We start from the raw sequence: 17856 nt of genomic DNA, 5'->3' as shown, positions 1-17856 counted from the left end.
CTTCCTCCCCAACACGCCACCACAAAGAAGAGGGCGCTCTCCACAACTGACCTATAGAACATCTTCAGCATCTCACTGCAGACACTGAATGACGCCAACCTTCTTAGGAAGTACATTCGACTCTGTGCCTTCCTGCACAAGGCATCTGTGTTGGCAGTCCAGTCAAGCTTCTCGTCTAACTGTACTCCCAGATACTTGTAGGTCTTAACCTGCTCCACACGTTCTCCATTAATGATCACTGGTTCCATATGGGGCCTAGACCTCCTAAAGTCCACCACCATCTCCTTGGTCTTGGTGATATTGAGACGCAGGTAGTTTGAGTTGCACCATATCACAAAGTCCTGTATCAGTTTCCTATACTCCTCCTCCTGTCCATTCCTGACACACTCCACTATGGCCGTGTCATCAGCGAACTTCTGCACATGGCAGGACTCTGAGTTATATTGGAAGTCTGATGTGTACAGGGTGAACAGGACCGGAGAGAGTACGGTTCCCTGCGGCGCCCCTGTGCTGCTGACCACCGTGTCAGACCTACAGTCTCCCAACCGCACATACTGAGGTCTGTCTGTCAAGTAGTCCACTATCCAATCCACCATGTGAGAGTCTACTCCCATCTCCGTTAGTTTGTGCTTTAAGATCTTGGGCTGGATGGTGATCATCAAAGATCATCAAACACAAAATGTGCAAAAGAATACATGCAGTTCTGGTCTATGATGGCTCTACCGAACGCATGCAACTGCTCACTGTTAGTTCAAAAGGCTAGAAATTCGACTAAACGCATTACTCATAACACATTCTCCGAAGTAAGGTGCAGTAAATTCTGAAGGCGAAGAGAATCGGGGATGAAGCGTGTTGATATGTTGCTGTATCACCATGGATGGAGTGAGCCATTCAGAGAGAAGTTGAGTTAGAGGAGTTCCAATGCCCGTACAACTGGCCCGGGTGTGAGGTATGATTGCTAAGGGGTCCGAGCCGATTTGGAGAAATTGAGAGTGGCTTTGGGCTGAGTGGCAAAATCTGGGCCCAGCATGGGTCACTGGGAGGTGTGTTCTAGGCCTGAAGCCTTTCGCTGCAGTGGTGCCTGGGTCCTAGTTTGAGATATGATACGCTGTTTGGGCAATTTAAACGATGTACTGGAAAATCAAGGCCTCAGGATTGGAAGCGAGAGCCCATTTTGCTCACTGTCCTCCGATGGTGACTCCTAGGTCTGTGGCACTAAGGCTATAAAGACTGCCCTCAGCTCTGTGCCCAATATGATGGACTGATAACGAGACTTAGGCCTACTCCGGGCTGCACTGGGGTTCAGATGTAAGGATTTATTTTGGTTTGGAATGTTGTGGCTGGCTTCTATTGTTTGCATTATTTATGTTTTCCCTTTCCCTGCACATCGGCTGTTGGTCTTTATTTTTTTTTAATTGGGTTCTTTTGGGTTTCTTGCTTTGTGGCTACCTATAAGCAAACAAATCTCAAGGTTGTACAATTTATACATTCTTTGAAAATAAATGGTTACTTTTGAATCCTTTCAAATCTTTTGAAAAAGTAAACAAATAACACACATAATATGAACCACACTGTCCCCGAAAGTGAGTCGACAAGCGTGGAGCGAGTTCAGCATTGCAGCCGTTAGGCTGCATGCCACGGCCACGGAGCCGGTCCAGGAGCATGATGGCTGCTGGCGCAGCCACAGAGCCAAGTTCGGCGCTGAGGCGAGTGCCGATGGTGGCAGACCACAGCTGCACAGTCAGTTCGGTACTGGGGCGAGAAAACCTTGCTGAGTAGTAAGCTGGAAACCAGTTTGTCCTTTTAGCGGGCACGTAATCCCAAACGGGAACTTCGTCAGGCTGGTGCTTCGTGTTGGTACACCTGAACATTGAATATTCTAATTTCAGGTAAACTGCTCCCCCGTTCCCCTTTTCTCTCCTAATCCACTCAAATCCTCCTCCTATCCCAATCCCCTGAACAAATATCTAACCTCCACCATTTCTTTCTCCTCCTCCACACATTCCATTTTCCAAACAGCCACACACTTCCATCTCCTGAACACTCCTTCCTCTCCTTTCAAATACCATCATCTGTGACCCCTTGTTGCCTCCACCCATCACCTGCCAGCAGCTTTTGTCATTTCTACTCTTTCCCTCCTAAATCTGCCTATCAGATCTCCTTGAATCGATCCACCTGTCATTTGCTAGCTCTAGCTTCAGCCTTTCTCCTGAGTTTTTAATGGTGTGTTCCCACTGTTTCAGTCCAGATGAAAGTCCTTAACTCATTTCCCTCCACAGACACCGCCTGGCTCAGAGTTACTTCAGTTTATTTATTTGCTGCTGCACCTGGAGTGGCTCACAAAATGAATTCTGAAAATCCTCATCAAATGAAGACAGATCCCATTGTTTAATAACGCTGGTAGAGGAGGGGAAGTGCTGGTCAATGAAGGACAGCTTTAGAGTGGCAGCGATCAGAAGACTGGGGTTCAATTCTCCTCACTGTCTGTGAGGAGTTGGTACATTCTCCCTGTGGCTGTGTGGTTTTCCTCCGGGTGCTCCAGTTTCCTCCCTCACTCTAAACATGTTTGGATTAGGGTTAGTAGGTTGTGGCTACGCTTCGTTGGTGCTGGAAGCACAGCCACACGTGGGGCCTGTCCCCAGCACGTCCTCGGACTGTGTTGGTTGTTGATACTTTGGTGTACCTGTGAAAAATACGGCTAATATTTAAATCTTAAAAAGGGATTGTTGGGGTGATGGGCATTTCTGCTGCCAGTGATGATCCTCTGAGTCTGTTCTATATAGCACGATTAAAGTGCAACACCGACAATGGAGGGTTTTGAGACGTTAAAAATATCAGAATTATAAACGTGTTATTTAATGATTTGTAGAAAAAGGTATGCTAAATCTTCACCTACAAAACTAACGGGCTTTGATATTCACCTAATACAAGATATTACTTGCCTAAGATTTTCCAACTTGTGCGCTCCTGGTAAAACTGGTCCTCACTAGGGGCACTGAATCACAAAATCAATCCCTCGGTCTGCAGGCAAGCAGGCATTGCAAAAGCTGAAGACTTGAAACACACTAACAATCAAAGTGCATGCTTTCATAAATGTAACCCAGTAATTCTTCAATTTCTTTTCAGAAAGCAGATTTATTTTAAAAACTGTCTTTGCTAATTTCTCTGATTGTCAGATGCGGTAAAGGCTATTTCCGAAGCTTCCCAGTACATTCAAGACCAAGCTCGGAGGCATGAGAATTACCTGCAGGTGCTAAGAGTGCAGAAACTGTTGAAAGGACAAAGGAGCAAGGTGTTGGCTCCAGGTTTGTTCTTGTGATCAGCAATTCCCTTTTATTTTTCTTGAGAACGATCCTGAATGTTGTAGAAATGTGAGAGCAGGAATTCCCGAAGGTTTTGGGTTGATTACAGCAATTCTAATAATGAGGCATAAGCAAGAATTGGCTTAACTAATTTTGTCTCCTTCCTGAAGCTTTGGGCCTAGATTATTGAAGGCACAGTTTAGGCCTTTTTTTTCAGTTCTCTCCCCCCCCCCCCCCCCCCCAACACACACATGTTCTCCTTTTGTTTATCTCCTGAGAAATGCCCACATGTGTAACAGCACAAAGCGCCTAGTCATGAAAGCCAAGGCCTGTCAACCTCCCCGAGGACCAATTAATGGTGCTCCAAATCTTCTGGGCAGACAGATAAAAAGACTAGTGAGAGACTGAGAGAAAGATGAATACCGAACATGTAGAAAGCAGAATTTCTTTTTTAGATATTTGTAGGCATTTCTTAAGTGTTCCTCCTGAACTTAGCTGGAATTTTTCAATTTCAGTCTTCTACATTTAGCTTGCTATAAATCGGCAACTAGTTATTCTTGAAACTAAGAAGCCTTTTGTATACGCCCTGCTTTCTCTAACTACGACTAACGTTAAGCAAAGGCAAGTGCTTATATTGACAGCAATTCAATATGTTGTTTTTAGTTTTATGGGTTTTAACTTCTATATAAGATATTACTGCAAGGAAGTTCTAAGACTTAGTAGAGCAACCTTTTGCTCTGTCCTTGCCCCCTGCAAACCTGCAAGCCTTTGAAGAGCTGCTGAGTTTTACTTTGAAACCAGAAGTTGAAAGTGTCTGACATGGAAAGGGTAGCATGAAAGTCTTGCTCTTTGAATTTTTCCTTTCAAAGTCCTGCTTAAAGTACCAGGGAGGGCAATAATGGACAGGTCCACAGCTCGCTGAGTACAGAGTAAATCATCGATAATGAGCACCTTTGTTTTCATTGCATCTAGACCAAAAGGTAGTTTATTTTAACCCTTTCTTTGAAATGAATTGCCAAAAATTTGCTTGTTTGTTTATTAATTGAGGTAGTTATTAGAGGCTGCTGTCAAGGTTTAGAAATATTCATCATTTTCTCCAGCTCTTTGAAGATTGGTCTTTATTGATTTAATTCAAAAATCAGCATTTGTGGGAAAGCAGCAGATTTTTCTTTACATGCTAATTTTAGGTGGGCTTAAAATAATTGCTAACTATTTTAACTTTATTCTTCTGAGCAACAGTCTTGTTTTGTTTGCCTTTTGAAGCTTTACAAAGCGGGCGAATGAATATCGAATTTTGCCTGAGGTGGGAAGGGATTTGTGATGTAATTTATCTGCAAACTTTTTTTAAGCTTCTGTGTTTGACCACAAACTTTTTAGTCCACTTCAGTTTGAACTTGGTTGTGCTTAGTTGGTGCTGGCCACCAGTGTTCCCCGTGCTTGAATAGAACAGCTGCCAGATATTTGTAATGCCTTTTTAGTTACTCTGATAATTAAATGATTAATTTTGCCATGCAGAACTACCAGAAAGCAAGAGCAATCATAGAGGACACAAATTGAAGAATAGATATTGCATTGCTGTAGCTGTAACTTACCTTATTTACTTATTTATTTAGTGATATAGCATAGAATAGGCCTTTCTGGCCCTTTGAGCCATGATGCCCCAGCAACCCCAATTAACCTTAACCTAATAATGGGGCAATTTACAATGACCAATTAACCTACCCGTTACATCTTTGGACTGTAGGAGGAAACTGGACGACCCAGAGAAACCCACACATTCCACGGGGGGGGGGTGTACGGGGACTCCTTACAAAATAGCGCCAGAACTGAACTCTGAACTCAGGGACGCCTTGAGCTCTAATAGTGTCGCGCTAACTGCTACACTAGCATGGTGCCCATTAGGAGCAGTTTCCCTCCAGTAAGCTGCAATTATCATTATTCACTTACTTAAGTGAGTGAACATTGATGTCAGTAGTGGTTTCAACTTGCCTGTGTGGAAATTTTGGAGGTTATGGGTTAGTCCTGGGCAATCCAGAGAGCTACAGAGGGAGTACCACACAGCTGGGTGTGCTGATTTTTAAGTGTGTTCCAAAGCTCTGTCATTCCTATAAGAGATCTGAAAGATCACACTAATATTTTGTTATGAGATCTTTTAGAGCCATCTTAGAGTAGACGCAAAGGGCCAAATAGCTTAATTCTGCTTTTATGTCTTAAGGTCTATGTCCTCTGGAATTCCAAGTGACCCACATAATTAGTGGATCTAAAATATCCAAGAAAATTGATGTGTTAACGGGTGTATACTGTCAAAATCTTCTTCCCTATATAGTACACCCACTATATGGTTATTATCACTGGGCAAAAAGGGAAAATTTGCAAATTGGTTGACCAATTCTTTCACAGCAACAGGGACATACCTCTTGCTGTAACATTTTAAAACAAAATCCTTGCGTTCAGAAGAAAACACAATAGGGATGGGCACATTTTTGTTGGTTATGGGAGTAAAAGGGTTAACTTACTCTACAGCTCTTTGGCACAGCTACAGAATCGCATAATGTGCACATTCTTTCCCAAGTGTCCTCATCAAAATACGTGTTTGTTGTTCTCGTAATTTTAAGCCAGTTGTATGTAGACTGATAATTGTTAACTACAGTTTAAACTAATGGGAAGTAAATTGGGACAATCAACAACGCATATGGAGAATTTTCCTTTTTGAAAAAGACCTGCTCTCTGTGGGCTTCTTATACTCTCCAGTGAAGCCTCAGAATGAAAGCACAAATTCCTTTTGTGCTTCCTAAATTTCACACAAAGTTTTAAGTGAACAACTTTCATCTTTCTGTTACCACAGGAAGGAGGTATATCCGTGAGGGTTGGCTGACTACTGTGCCACCTAAGGGTGAGGAGTTGAAACACAAAATGTTCTTTCTGTTCTCGGATATGCTCCTGATGACCAAACCTTGCCATCCACTCCACCCCGTGCATTCTGACAAGTTTGTCTGGCAGAAGGCCTACCCTTTGATTGAGGGCACCGTAGAGAAAGTCTTTGGACACACTGAGAGTCGGGGAGGACTGATTAGCGTAAGTTTTCATAAATAAAATACTCTTAATAGTGACCAATGCTAGGTGTTAATGAGATCTTGACTCCTTTGATTTCTTGGTATGACTGCCTTTGCGAATGTCTTCTAAGAAAACATGATTCTGCTTGAAAATACTCAGGCAGTCAATCACGTAACAGTTCCAGAGAGAGAAATGGTCAACTTTCTGGTTATTGGCTGAGTTTTGCAGAAGGCTTAGTGAGAAACAGCAGATCAGGCTGCATCTGTGGCAAGAGAAACAGTCAGTGTTTCAGTTTGCAGACCCTTGGTTAGAACAAGGAAGGAAATGAAAGGAGCTCGTTCAGCTTCAGGGAGGGCGGTAAAAGTGGGGTGACCTGGATTCAGTAAAAAACCATAACTATTTGTTCTCATTTTGTCAGTCACCTCTGCCATAAGTTGAATCAAATCTGTTCATGTTATTATCTTGCAAGCCACGTCAATATCACTCGGCTCTGAATCTCCTCAATAGCTATTTAACTGAAATTGTGTTCTGTTTTGGTCCTTTTATTCAAGATTATACTAGTATTACTGGCAGTCCAGAAGGGACTCTCCTGACTGATTCCTTGGATGAAAAGGTTGTCCTATCATGAAAGGTTTGGAAAAAATTGGGCCAATATTCTTTCGAGTGTAGAAGAATGAGGGGTAAATTTATTAAGGTGCATAAGGGGATGTGGACAAGGTTGTTGTCAAGATGTTTCTACTAAATGGAGAGTCTCAGAGAAAGGACTTAGTAATAAAGGGGGCATCGTTTAATATTGAGTGTCTTGGAATCTCTTTTGGCACAAAATAGTGAATCTCTGGAACTCTTCACTCTAGAGTTTTGTGGAGATGTAATCAGCCTACCGACAGGTCACCCAATGAAAGATGAGGGAATTGAGGGCTATGGGGATCTGGCACAAAGGAAGGGTTCAGATACTGGGCAGAGCAACAATAATAATATTGAGAGGTGGGCAAGCTTGACTGGTGAAGTGTCTTGGTCTTATCCTCTTGTTTGTTCTTGTAGAGCTGAATACAATTGTCCTTCAAAATATTTGACCCATGACACGTTAAACAACACCTGCACTTCTTCCATTACAAAAAGTGTCATGTATTAATAAATATAAAAATCAGTAAGATCTGGGTGTTAATTAAATCTAATCATTTTGCATGTATATATCAGAGGCAATTTCATTTTCAGCCATTTCATTATTAAAAGTAATTACCAGGTAGTTTTAACAGATTAAAATGAAAAACATGGATGGCCTTGAGATACAGATGAAATGGATAATGTTATTGACTTAAATGTTTCCCTTTTTTGCAAAGGGGAAAAAAAACATTCAATTTCAGTTTTTCACTTACTGGGATATTTAAATGTTCAGAGCGGGTTATATGTTCAAGTCTGCCTCTGCCAATTCTGTCAAGCTCTTTATTTAAGTATTTGGCTTTCCCTAATAACTCTACTGCCATTTCATCATCCCATTATCCTGCAAAGAAAATTTCTTTTAGGATAATAATGCAGTAATATCATTGTTCATTTTTTTTTCTCTCTCTCACTAAGTCAGTTTATCAATCTGCCTGCTACCTGTAAGCACTGAAAATTGCAGTCGGCAACATGAGCCACTCACATCTTAACTTGAAGAATTAAAGAGAAATTAAATTTGACAGCATTAAATTCAGAGGCTCAATCTGCGCCCCAATTTATATGCAAAATGAAATGATTCATGAAAATATCTTTCACTTTCGCATGCAGATTTGAAAGAGAATTCAGTAGACTCTGCAGTCCATAATGTGTTCACGCTTTCACATTATTTTGCAGCTACTGCGGGCTGCTTTTGATGTATAAATAATCAACCTGAATTATGCCCAGTACAAATGCTGGTGCACTGCTGTTCTTGTGTTACAATGTAATTTCTGCCCCAGAGAGTCAAATTTCCTTGACAAATTCTTAATTACTGTGTTTCCACAGACGGTGGATCTATTTGTGCATAAATCTTAAGTATTCCCAGAAGGCGAGGAACTAACATTATCAACAGTTTCACTTGGCCTGTTCAATGAACTTCATAATTAGATAATACAATTGATGACAGCATATTTGAAATCTTTATTCTTTTTGAATTCTATGGTACGAGTATATTTTACTGCAAGATATATTTAGATGATCATTTACTTAGAGTTAACCTGACACAATTCAGCAGGGGAACGTGGGCAAGAATTCCAGCCATTTGTCAGTGGTATGATTGAAGTCCGTAATCTTTGTGCACTTACACCCTCCTCATAAGGCTAACTTCATATTTTTGTAACAAAGAAATACTGTTGTCTTTGGCAGGGTGTTTGATTTTATTTGAAGGCACTAATCTTTGGTGCGAGTTGAACTTGTCAATGATAGTTATTGATAACGTACTATTGCTTTTTTAAATGGTTTTGAATATTTCATGATGCGTGATCTATAGATAGAGTAAATTGGAAAAGCTTGAACGTTACTGATCAACATAATTTTAGTGGCTTTCTGTTTAGAAGTTCAGCGGAAATGCTGAGTGAAACCTAGTGAGGTCTCCTTTTATAAATCTGTCTTCCAGCTAACCTTTCCTGAGGAAAAGGTCCTTGTAATGTCGAATGACCAAGAAGACATCAACAACTGGTACCGGTGCCTGTCTGCTGCCATTGGGTAGGTCTCTTTGCCAAGCTGGCTGTCCTTGCTTCAGCCGCTGACCTTGGGAGGAACTCCTGACAAAAGGTCGGAATGGATTCATTGATCAGCCAGAGCAAGTGTATGACAGTCTTTTCCTTAATTGAATCCCAAAAGGGGCCAGACGTGGGTTATTATTACAGAAATCAACCGATAGTGCTCATTAGAAGCTCCACAGACTGTGTGGTTTACTAATTAGTTTATTATACAGACACCTTGGCGATGGGGGAAAGTTGTCGTTTTGCCCTTTATCGCACAGGGGATGCTGTTAAAAGTTTAATCAGTTGGCACTGACCAGCTTCGTGGTGGCTGCGCACTGGTCATTACTGAGGTCACCCCTGCTGTATCAGTGCCGGCAGGGTCACAGTTTGAACCCTAAGTAGAATGTGTTGCAAGCCTGCATAACCCTTCCACCTGAAAGAAGCCTGCTATAAAATGCACACTGTGGGGTGCAGAGCACCAGACTGCCTGCAAGAACGACAGCATCTTGTTAAAAGTTTCCCTTTACTTGCCTTGTTATAGATGATATTGTCAAAGCATCTGTTAGCCATAGTTATCAAGTCCTTGAAAGTTTTGTTTAAAAACCCAGAACAATTAGTGTTTTATTTTAGTACTGCCCTGCTCACTGACAGGAATGTGTGCAATCCCTAGGGTTTTAAACTTGTTCTTTTTATTCTGCAGTGTACAAATGGTCAAAGGTAAATTGCTTAATTTGGGATCAATATCATTAACATCTTAAATAATTGCTGGCTTCTTGTTATTTAATTCAAATTACTGCCCTTCACACAGAAAAGGCAGAAAATGTAATGCTTTTAACAAGGTTGTAGAAGAAGTTGTAACTGCAGAATTTTTGCCAATTTTAAATGCTTGGTACCAGCTGAAAGATTACAACTGCTGAGGGGGAAATTATTTTGGGATTCTTTTAAGGACTGATTTAGGATTTTTTTTACTGAATTTTGTAAGTCATGTGATATCCTGGAATTGCTCATTTGCAAGGCAAAAATAAAAATAAACTGAAGATTCTGGAAACCAGAAAGAAAGGCACAAAATGCTGGGAATACTCCAGAGGTCAGACAGGATCTGTATGAAGGGAAACAGAGTTAATATTTCAGATGGGAGATTGGCAAAATTGGAAAAAGTAGATTACTTCTGATGAAGCGTCTTGGTCCGAAACGCCGACTGTACTCTTCTCCATAGGTGCTGCCTGACCTGCTGAGTTCCTCAGGAAATAATAGGCAATCAATTTACAAAGCAGTTCATCACTGGGATGTTGGGAGGGGGGGTGGGAACCCACACAGTCACAAGGAGAACTTGCAGACTCCGCATGGACAGCGCTGAAGGTCAGGATTAAACACGAGTCTCTGGAACAGTGAGCCAATGGCATACTTCGTTTTGTGAAAAGTGCAAGACTGTGTTTGGTGGCAGGGCTCTGAGCATGATCAGTGTGTCCACTGCTGAGACATCTACCACGTTATCAAAGGTGTAGTGCAGTAGCTATGTGGTGCATTCATAAAGGTGAGGTACAATCTGAAGCGTGTGTTGGCCTTAAACATTGCCTACTAATAGAGTAGCAGTAGTGTGATCACTGGAATTATGATGTTCTCCCATGGGGTTAATGGAGAACACCTATGCATGACTGTGTTTAACGTGGGGAGGTTGATGCACGGGCAGCCACCACATGTCCTTGACAGATTGAGGTCAGAGTCCAGTGACACGAAACACAAGGTGACTGGGGGTCGTCACTGCAGCAGCCTTCCTCCGCCTTCACTGCCACTGTGATGTGTCGTCATCTTCTGCCAGCTCCGCGGATGAAGTCTTGATGGGATTACTCTTTGTCTGGAACCTCCCTTGACCTTACTGCCATGGATGACCTTCCTGGTAGCTAAGCTCCAGACGGCATCACTCTCGTTAGGCTAGGGGCGCTCGAGGCCTCAAGCAGGTCGGTCAAAAGGCTGCAGACCCAGGGTGTTGTGAGTATGCCCAGCCAGCTGCTGTAGAGAGGCCATAGGACTTGTGGTAAACTGTGACATTTCTTTTTGGAGCTTATGGGAACAATGAAGCAGGAAATTTGATGCTAGTGAGAGGGCTCGTTACCAGAGTCAGAAGCATCCATCTTCCTTCGGGCAAATGTTTTCATCACTATTCCATACTCGGTCATTGCTCCCGTCCCAATTGCCAGTGGTGTCCATGTCACCTACTCCCAGACTGTCTCCTGAGCATCTGGCCACCACTCAACCCTTTGAGACTGCCACCCCTATCCTCCTTATTATCTTCACAGCCTCCCCCCCCCCACCCCAGTTAATCCTGTCCCCTCTTCCCCATATCTAAGGTGGAGTGCAGCAGAATGTCGCTGTGTGTGGTGGAGCATGCAAGCCTGCCTTCAGGAATTCCAGCCCCCACCCCCAACGACCACTGCTCCTATCTACGTTGTCTCCTCCGCCAAGCTCATGGAGGCTTGCTTTTGGTATTGCAATTATATCATAAACTTGTGTTGGCATTCCCAACAGTAGCTCCTAACTTGCTACTATTAGCTCCTAACAAACAGTAGCACCCTTTCCTCTTTCTCCCTTTTTCCATTCCCCTCTTATCCCTTCTCTCTTCCTCACCTGCCCTTCACCTCCTCTGATGCCCCTCCTCCTCTTTCTCCCATGTCCACTCTCCTCTCTTATCAGATTCTTTCTTCCTTCAGCTCTTTACCTCTTATTCTGCCCACCTCCTAGCTTTTCACTTCACCTTCCTGCAACCCCACCCACCTACTCCCTGTCATTTGACCTGCTAAGTTCCTCCAGAATTTTTGTGCTGGTTTCGCTTGTGCTGTTAGCCAGCTTCGGGAATTTCATTCTGGTTTGGTTGAATACTCAGGCTCATACTGATGGGGAGTGTCCTACTGAGCATTGCAGGAACTGGCCTGATCCTCCTGAAGGATGCTTGCTTTGAGGGTTCCTTCCCATCATGTTGAGACGCTCCCCTATAATGCCGGCCGAGGTGAGTGCAGTCTGATTCTCAGAATGTGGTTCTACAAGCTTGACTATTCCAGTAGTGTAAGCACAGTAGTGCTTATGACTGTGACTAGAGAATCTGACGTCTTGGTATCATCTCTCATCCAAATCTTCCAAAGGCCATTCTGTCGTCTCACCACCTGGACACAGGCTCCACATTTCCCTCCCATCTCCAAGGAAATTCATTGCGAAACTTGCGTGTGGAGTCTTAAGACTGTTGTGAACTACAATAAGTTGGACTCTTGACCTCATAATCTACTTCAGGGTTTTTCAGTGGGGTTCCATGAGAGGTCACTAGGGGTTCCGCGGAAGATCGTGATTTAAAAAAGAACATAATTGTTTGAACTTTACACGATGCGAGCACTCGCAGTGGTGGGCAGTGGCCAAACAGCCCCGTTAGCAATCTCAGCCCAGTATGGCAGTGCGCAGTAGGACTGTGTTTATTTGGTTGAGTGTGTTCTCGGTTTTTAACGTGAGATAGGGGAGGCGGTTGATAATTGGTGAGCGTTGTATTGCACGGAGGGGAGGACGGTAGGCTGATGAAGACCATGAGTGCGTTTTCTGAGCATTGAATGGGCTCACCCAACTTGGGCTGTGACATCAGCCTCTCCCTCCCGAATTACCTCCCCCAACTTCTCCACCGACTGACTTATGGGAGCCTACAAACTCTACCTGTGTAGTAGAAAATTGGAGAGAAATTTTCATTCTAAAGACAGTCTAGTGTGACGATTTTTGAAGAGGAGGTGTGAGATAAAAGAGGAGGATTCTAGGCTGAGGCCTATGGATGATTCTGATAAGGTTACTGATGAAGAATTACAATCTTATGTGTCATTTCACTGCACTAGTAAATAGAAGTTTCTTTACACAACAAATGCACAAAGTACAAACTTCCACTCTTTACAAAGCAGTGAATAAATTTAAATTAAAATATGATTACTGAATATAAAACAGTCTTCCCTGGGGGCCCACTGCTCCTGTACCTATTGAGACGGCATGCTCCCTCTCCAAGGACAGCCAGACATGAACGTAACCTTGGAACTGGGCCAGGTAGTCAGCCCTGGCAGAGCCCTCGGCTTTCCGCCGCCGAGGCCTTTCGGCCAGGCCCGGGAGCAAGTCCACCAGGAGATTCTCCTCACGAACCCAGCCCCCCGCCTTCCATACTGGGTGCCTGGATATAAGGAAGTGCCACTGGAACCTGATCATCTGCCCCTTCAGATACTCAAACAGGGGCTGCAACCTTTCACACTCCATATCAGCGTGGTTCACTGACTCCCGGCCACAGAATGGACAGGTGGATGGGGTGTCAGTGAACTTGCCCTATGCTACACCAATATACAGAGGAAGGATGTCTGCATAAAGAAATTTCCACTGGGGACTTCCTCTGCTGCAAGATGGCAAAACAGACTGCCAAAGCGAGTCTGGTCAGCAGACAAAGGCAAGGAAGTGAAATGTGTGCAAGAGCAGCCTGTACAAGAAATGCTTTGGAGCATCACGGTGGGCATCCCTGCAAGACGGCTCACGTTACGTGGGACCCTCTCCCCCGTGGTATCCCAGGGTCTGGCTCCGAGCTCTTCTGGCCCATCAAGTGGTGGTGCAGCTGGAATGTCTCCTCTTCCTCAAGCCCGCTTGCAGTTAGAGCACTATCCCCCACTGGCGCAGGAGCACCTTGTCTGGATGAGACTAGACTCCGTACCCTCACAGCTCTCGGATAAACCAAGGCAGTTCCCTCAAAGCGGTGCGGCTGATGCAGTCCGCTGGAAGTCCCGTTCCCTCTGCAGGCAGTGTCTGTGGCGGCGAGAGTGCATCTTTAGCACATGCCATCTCAGAGGGTGGTCACTGTACAGGTATCTCTGCAGGGTCCTGAGGCAATGACTGACTGCTCTTCATGACTGGAGGACTCAGGACTGCAGCAGAGACCAGTGCCTCCTGTTGCCCCAGAAGAAGCTCACCAGCCTCTTCTGGGTCCTGGAGACAAAAGCAGTGGGCGGGACTAAAGTAATCAGTCAGTACCTTGTCTTTACAGTGAAAACCAGTGGGTTTTACATGGACCAGTGATCCAAGTTGTCCTGTTCCATTGTGCCTAGTCTGTGGCAAACAACCTACAGATTGCTCCAGCAAAGTTTAAAAGACAGTTAATGACAAATCACAGCCATATGGCATATAAAAATGCTGATTATTTTATACGACTGTTGGAATCTTAACAATGATTAACGCTTTTGAAAATAAAGCCACAGTCAGTAAAAAGCTTCAGGAAGCAAATTATTTAGTAGCTCTAACACCAGTTTGCTCGAGAATGTTTTAAAAGCTGGTACTGGACAAAGAGCACACCAATCCCCTGCTACATACAGAAATCCAGTGGCTTAACAGGGGAAGAGTTCTCAACAAGGTGTCTGAGTTGAAAGGTGAACTGCAGGAGTACTTTCAGAAAATACTTGGGCAGATTTTACTGAGTGCTTTGAAGATGAAGAATGGCTGCAGAAACTAGCCTACTTAACAAACAGTTTTCATTCTACGAACCAGTTTAATAAGTCTCTGCAAGGCCCTGGAGACAATGTTTTAGCTTCAAGTGATAAGATTCTTGGAGTTTAAAAGAAAACCGGACCTTTAGAAAAAATCATGCTGCAAAAGGAAATCTTGAAATGTTTCCTCTGCTGCTTGGGCTTGAGAGTGAGGAAAGATATCAGAAAGACTGGAGTCTTATTGAAAACCACCTGGAAGAACTTCAGAGGATAATTGGAACAGCATTTTCACCTCTTTCAACACGAGTGTATGACTGGGTGAGGGAAACTTTCTCTGAATCTCCTGCTCAGCCTGAGAGCTTGACTGTGAGAGAAGAGGAAGAACTTTGTGAGCTACAGTCTGATCATGCACTCAAGATGAGATTTACTGACCTGCCCCTGGACAGGTTCTGGATTTCTGTGAATGAAGAGTATCCTCTTATTCATAAGAAAGCAATGGACATTTTGCTCCAGTTTTCAACTTCTTACATGTGTGAGCAAGCCTTTTCTTGTTTAACAAGCATCAAGAGCAAGGATAGAAATAGTCTCATTTCAGTTGAGGCTGAAATTCATGTGTGCTTATCTCAAGTTTGACCCAGAATTGTGAAATTTATTATGTTTGCCTTATGAGTTTTTAAAATTTTTAAGAGGAAGAACGAGTAATTTCTACAAAGGTAAGCTAAGATAGTTTTTCAAGAAAAGTTGGCTAAAAATTCATTGTCTTCCCAAAAAAAATTTGACAATTATTTTTGGATTATTATATCTACAAACTACTGATCATGTTAATGTACTGTGCATGAGCTGCAGATAAACTAATTGTTATGCTGGGGCTCCCTGGGTCCTGAAAATTATTTCAAGGGTTCCCTCAGGGCAAAAAAGATTGAGAAAGGCTGATCTACTTCATTATGATCTTGCACCTTATTGATTACCTGCACTGCACTTTCTCCATAGCGTTTACATTTTATCCCACACTTTCACTGTTTTACCTTGTTCTGCCTCAATGCACTGTGTAATGATCTGATCTGTATGAGCAGTATACAAGACAAGGTTTTCATTGTACTTTTGTACATGTGACAATTAGTAGACCAATTCCAATTCATGTGGGTAATAAAATGAGGGATGAGCCATTTCCAGCTGGCTATGACCTCGTTTTGGTGCTATCCGTCAGACCACTTACACAGCAGAGCACAGAGTGCTTCTCTAATTCCAACTCATTTACTTTATCAGCTGAGAAGATGCTCTTATTCGTGTTTTTTTTTCTCTTCCTTTTTCATAATGGGGTTAAACATTTAAAAACTTGTCAAGGAAAGATTTAAAACAAAATCCGTGAATGCTTAAAACCTAAAGTGCTTGAAATGCTCAGCAGGTCGGGCTGCTACCTGCATTTTATTTTTATTTGGGGAAGGCAGAAGACCATCAATGTGCATTCCGGTGTATATCCAGAGTATCGGAGTATGTTAATGGTCAGCTGCTGCTGTAGCCCATTCACTTCCAGGTTCAACATGTGCATTTAGACATGCTCTTCTGCACACCACTGCTACAATGCATAGTTATTTGAGTTACTGTCACCTCCCTGTCAACTTGAAGCAGTCAGGCCATTCTCCTTTCACCTCTCACATTAACAAGGTGACAGAACTGCTGCTCACTGGATTTTTTTTAATTTTCATACTATTCTCTGCAACCTCTAGGGAAGGTACTGAATGAAAATCCCAGGAGATCAGCAGTCTGAGATACTCAAACCAGCCTGCCTGGTACCAACAATCATTCCATGGTTAGAATCACTTAGATCACATTTCTTCCTGATTCTGATATTTGGTCTGAACAACCACTGAACCTCTTGACCATGTCTGCATGCTTTCATACATTGAGCTGCTGGCAATAATTGACTATTTAAGTATTTGTATTAATGTGCAGGTTAATAAAGTGGGAACTGAGACTACCCTATTGAATGGAAGAAAGAATCCAATATAGAACTGCCAACATTATTAACAAAGATGCATCATCATTAGATGATAGAAAACGGAAGCAGGAATAGACCATTTGTCTCCCCAGAGCTGTTCCATCACTCAGTGAGGTCATGGTTGATTGTCAACATTTCGATACGAAACTCTGCATTAGGATTGCTTGAATCAGGTTTCTACCAGAAATGTCGATGTTTCCTTTCCTCATACAAATTCTGCTGAATCTGCTGAGTTCTTCCAGCAGACTGTTTGCTATTCCAGATTCCAGCATCTGTAGTCTTCCTGTGTGTCCACTTTTTACTTGATGTTTAGCATATGGACATATCTTGTCCATCTCTACTTTGTTGTGTATTTATTATTGTCACATTTACAGAGATACAGTGAAAAGCTCGTCTTGCATACTGTTCGTGTAGATGAGATCACTACACTGCTCTGAGATGAGCAAGCTAAATCAAAAGCAACGCAGAATGAAGTGTAAAAACTGTAGAGAAAGTGCAATGCAGGTAAACAATAAAGTTCAAGATCATGTGGGATCAAGAGTTGTTTCAGGAGTCTATTAACAGCGGGATCGACCCTGGTATTATATGCTTTTGGGCTTTTGTGTCTTTTGCCTGATGGGAGAGGGGATGTCTGAGGTGGGTGGGGTCTCTGATTATGTCGGCTGCTTTACTGAGGCGGCGATAAGTATGGAGGGGAGGCTGGTTTCCACGATGTGCTGTGCTGTGCCCACAACTCTGCAGTTTCTCGTGGTCACGTGCAGAGTCGTTTCCATTGCAAGCCATCGTGCATTCGTGTAGAATGCTTTCTATGATGCTTTGATAAAGTTGTAAAGGCCGATGGGGATATGGTAGGTTTCTTTAGCCTCATGAGAAAGGAGAGATGTTGGTGAGTGTTCTTGGCTGTGGCATCAGGGCAGGCTATTGGTGATGTTCATTCCTTGGAACCTAAAGCCCTCAACCCACCCGACCTGAACAGCAGTTGATGCGGAAGGCAGATGATGTAGCATTGTGGAGCATCAGTGTTTAGAATTATCGTGGTGGAGGTGTTGCTGCTTGACATTACTGATTGCAGTCTGTTGGTTGGGAAGGCAAGCGTGCAGCCATGCAGGAGAGCAGCGTCAGAGTCGGGGCACTCCAGCAGAGCCGGTGTGGTGCGGTGTCTGTGCTGCCCCCCAGTGTTTACTGGGCCAAAGGCAAGCTGTTTTGTGTCTAACTGCGGACTGCTGCACTATTCATCGACTCGGTCTTGGTGTGATGGGTCCAGAAATGACCCTAGTTTGTGATGGGGTCCAGAGTTGACCCTATGAACTGTGCTGCTATTAAGAGAGAGAGGGAGGCAT

The 17856-nt window shown here is 43.4% G+C and overlaps 1 protein-coding gene across 3 annotated transcripts in view; it reads left to right on the top strand.

Moving 5' to 3' along the window:
- The window catches only part of arhgef39 (Rho guanine nucleotide exchange factor (GEF) 39), an 85869-nt gene that overhangs the window by 56226 nt on the left and 11787 nt on the right, over positions 1–17856 (top strand). Inside the window, exons 7-9 of one of the 3 annotated variants that reach the window (XM_073066171.1) lie at positions 3177–3305; positions 6148–6377; positions 8950–9038. In XM_073066171.1, the coding sequence (XP_072922272.1) occupies positions 3177–3305; positions 6148–6377; positions 8950–9038 (448 nt within the window). The remainder of the gene's footprint in view (positions 1–3176; positions 3306–6147; positions 6378–8949; positions 9039–17856) is intronic. The other 2 variants (XM_073066173.1, XM_073066172.1) reach the window with 2 other exon arrangements.

Source organism: Hemitrygon akajei, chromosome 14 (genome assembly GCF_048418815.1).
Source record: "Hemitrygon akajei chromosome 14, sHemAka1.3, whole genome shotgun sequence".
Lineage (NCBI taxonomy): Eukaryota > Metazoa > Chordata > Chondrichthyes > Myliobatiformes > Dasyatidae > Hemitrygon > Hemitrygon akajei.
This window is presented reverse-complemented; position numbering and strand designations above follow the sequence as displayed.